The 3972-nt window shown below is 42.9% G+C and overlaps 1 protein-coding gene across 1 annotated transcript in view; it reads right to left on the bottom strand.

The window, feature by feature from the left end:
- arpp19a (cAMP-regulated phosphoprotein 19a) overlaps window positions 1-1372 on the bottom strand; it is an 8818-nt gene extending 7446 nt beyond the window's left edge. The window contains exon 1 of the mRNA XM_017686575.2: window positions 1189-1372. Within this exon, the coding sequence (XP_017542064.1) occupies window positions 1189-1245 (57 nt within the window). The 5' untranslated portion in view covers window positions 1246-1372. The remainder of the gene's footprint in view (window positions 1-1188) is intronic.
- Between the last annotated feature and the right edge of the window lie 2600 nt (window positions 1373-3972).

The raw sequence follows: 3972 nt of genomic DNA, 5'->3' as shown, positions 1-3972 counted from the left end.
CATTTTGACTCCGAATGATTCTGTTTACTGTTTTATTGCTCAGATATTTTGAAAAAACTAGTGGGATTCCCCTTTAAGTTCTCTTGCCCAACATACAGCACTACCAGCTTGCCAATCTGTGCTAACCACTCTGCATCTGTACGGACTGGAAACAGCCAAAGTGACCTGATGTGGTGACATGAGTCCAACACACAACTCACTGGGTGGAAAATGCACCCTGGAAAACTAGTGATTCAGTTTTCCAACACGCCTGAGCCCTGGACTTCGGGCTGACCCACACAATGTTATGCAAATCCTGACTGATCATCAGGAAGAATGGCTCTACCGTTACAACAACCACAGCCATCGAGGCAAGCTAGCTGAGACAGAGGGCGAGGAACGGTACAGAATGTAAACATGTAGAAAACCACCATGAACCCATATGAACCCCAAGAACGCGTCTTCAGCCAACTGGGCCCGAGAAACGCCACCATAAAGCCGAGCTAAGGCAGGCAGCATTTCAGCCTATGGCGGTTTTCACAGCAGCTGGCCAGCTGACCAAATGCTGCAGGTTTTTAGTTCTTTTTCCACTATAAGAACAACCCCTTGTTTAAAACGCCGTGATAAAGCAGTCTGTTATTACCAATCAGCTTTTCTCTTCAGCTTCAGCGCCATTGTGGCGAATTATCGTTAGCTGGGGCCGAATCCCGAATCGGCGCCTACTCCCCTAGGTTTCTAGGGAAGACGAACGAGAGGCTTAAAATCGCTCATGAAAGAGACCGATGCTGCTGAAGCAAAATCATTTTCCACGTTTTGGCCTTAGTTGGACGCCATTTGGGGACGAATTGGACCAACGCACTTCCAATGTTTCGACGAAGGGACACTGTACAAACTGACAGGCTTTCCGTTAAGTGCACTAAGCAGGGAGGTAGGGCTCGATTCGGAACACTCCCCGAGCTGGCTAGATTTACCCGCTAATAAGTGCTAAGAAGAAAGCCACCGTTGATCGCCGAATTATGTTAGTCCGAACAACAGGTTGGCGTTAAAAGTGGCAAAAGTAACTTTGTGAAAACGCAACCAGAGCTTAGAAGACGCGATTTTGCGTGATATAATACGAGTTAGAAGTGAGGTTAGCTTAGCTCGCGTTGGCTAACGGAAAAAAACAGACACGACTCGATATTTTTCTTTCTTTTAATCGCGTCAACTCACTTTCTGCTCCTCCACCGCCGTCTCCACAGTCTTAGGGTCTTCGTTTTCTTCTGACATGGCTGCTTTTCTCCTTCTTCTTGCTGTTTAACTGAAGTACAATTCAAAACAGTCCCGCGGGGCCGAGCGCTGACATTACTGTTACTGTCCGCCCATTGAAATGAACACGCGCACGCGCGAACGCACGAGAGCGCGCGCACACGCAAGGCGTCTAAATGAAAGACCAGCTAAGATCTGCACACTACGGAGCCCCGCTGGTGACATCCTGTATGAATAAAAAATAATGCGTGGCCACGCCTTATCAACGCGTGGGAACGAGATCCTAATGCGTGGCCACGACTTAGTAAGGCATCTAAATGAAAGACAGGCTAAGATCTGCACACTACGGAGCCCCGCTGTTGACATCCTGTATGAATAGAAACATAATGCGTGGCCATGCCTTATTAATGCGTGGGAACGAGATCCTAACGTGTGGCCATGACTTAGTAAGGGTTGGACATGAGATAATTAAGTCGTGGCCACGACTTAGTAATGCGTGGGAACGAGATTGCAGCTTACTTAGTCGTGGCCATGCATTAGGATCTCGTTCCCACGCTTTACTAAGTTGTGGCCACGACTTAATCATTTAGTGTGAGTTATAATGTCCTAAACCAAACGGTGAACTGATGGTTTATTGACCATTTAAAGTATGTCTGGAAAAGTGAGATCACGGCATGAAATTTAAATGTTATTTAATAATAAACTGTAACTATATATTTAATTATATTTTATATGTCTTCAAGTAAAATCACCAAGAATAGGTGCACTTATTGCCAAAACTATTCGCTCGTCTGGCTTCACTCGCATATGAACTTGAGTGACCTCCCGTTCTTAATCCATCGATCTAATTCACCCCAAAGGTGTTCTATGGGGTTGAGGTCAGGACTCTGTGCAGGCCAGTCAAGTTCTTCCCATCCATCAGATTTCCAGATGGAGAAGCGTGATTGGTCACTCCAGAGAACACGTCTCCACTGCTCTAGAGTCCAGTGGCGGCGCTTTACTCCACTGCATTTCACCATTCGATCACGGCACCACGCTGGAATTCACTGAGCTCCTGAGAGCGACCCATTCTTTCACTAATGTCTGTAGAAGCAGTCTGCAGGCCGAGGGGCTCGGCTTTGTACACCTGTGGCCATGGAAGTGACTGGAACACCTGAACTCAATCATCTGGATGAGTGACTGAATACCTTTGGAAATACAGTGTATTTGTTCAGCACAGTATGATCATTAGTTACATTTTTAAACTGATTTAAGTTCATTATAATTCATTTTATTAGAAGTTCTTATTGCTCTACAGGTTTCTCTGATATTATGGGGTCACCTACAGTTCAGGTCCAGTTCTTTAATTTTTAGATCTTTCTAGGGACGGAAGTTTTCACAGCTCTGTTCTTCTCTTTTTGGATCATTTTGGTCAAAAATAAAGCACCAAAGCTCCAAAGTGAGAGGAGTGAACAACAGCAAAGCAGAACGAGAGCCGAATGGAATCGACACTGAATGGAATTAAACCCAACATTAGAGATGAAACTCATTCTTTATAGTCAAGACATTTTTCAAACACCGAGAAAAACTATAAATGTTAAGAGTGATGGCTTAAGCTTCCATTTTCCTCTTGATGACTATCAAAAGCCAGATATTAGATCTTTCTGGTAACAAGAAGTACATAGAAAGACAGATGTGTATAAATGAAATGATAAGTGAAATAAACTATATAATGAAACATACATACAAAATACATACAAGTACTTATTTAGTACGTGGATCAGTGTTTAAAACTCTAAATAAGACACAACTCTCACGATTTCCTCAGAGTTTTCTCTACTACAGCCATCATTTAAAAGCTTTGATAATAGCAAAAGTCGCACGTCCAGATGTTTAAGAATGATCTAAAGTGATGAAATGCGTTTCAGAACGCTGGTCACTGAGCTTAAACCAGAGCCATTCAGGATGAAATGTGGACTCAAGCAAAGCTTCACGTATATCAAGATGCTTCTACCAATCATTTGATGCTCCAGGCTAAATAAAATGCCGACAGACTGCAGCTTCAGGTTTAGATCTTCTGGATGGCAGGTTTTCTGTAACCTTTCTCATTTAGAGCAAAACTCACACCTCTCATTTTTGTCATTTGACTGATGATTTAGCAGGATGTTTATACGAGAATAAACAGAGCAGAATCCAGTTTAGGCGTGTACTAACCTGCTATTGCTAAATTCCAACTGGAGCTTCCCTGTAAAAGAACCTCTGAAGCTCTGTTTGATGGCGTCATGGCTACAGAGCAGGAGCTCCAACACAGGGAGTAAATTATAAACAAATAGATTTTTTAAACTCAAGACAGTAAGTCTGTTATTCAATATGAGTAACATTTTTATTATTATTAACAAAGTATTAACACACTACGCACTTGGGGTCATGTACTGAATCCATTACCTTTCAGTGTTCACACTCAATACTCTGAATAAAACATGCTAGCATTGTAATTTCAAAATAAATGTGAAAATAAAGACGTCTGCTTGTTTTTAACTACAGCACTGCCTGTTTTCTGACTTAATGAAGCTCGGCGTGTTGGAGCTGACCCGTTTCTGACCATTACTAGTTTCTACTGCCACTAAACTCACTGCTTTGATTTTATGGAGGCCAGAGAGAAAAACGCTATAAGCTGAGTTATCGCAGGAGATCAGCAAATCCAGAGATTTACATAATAACACGACAGTTCTGCACACCTCAACACCCAAACGCCAACGGGACTCTGGA

The sequence above is a fragment of the Pygocentrus nattereri genome, chromosome 7, assembly GCF_015220715.1.
Source record: "Pygocentrus nattereri isolate fPygNat1 chromosome 7, fPygNat1.pri, whole genome shotgun sequence".
Classification (NCBI taxonomy): Eukaryota; Metazoa; Chordata; class Actinopteri; order Characiformes; family Serrasalmidae; genus Pygocentrus; species Pygocentrus nattereri.
This window is presented reverse-complemented; position numbering and strand designations above follow the sequence as displayed.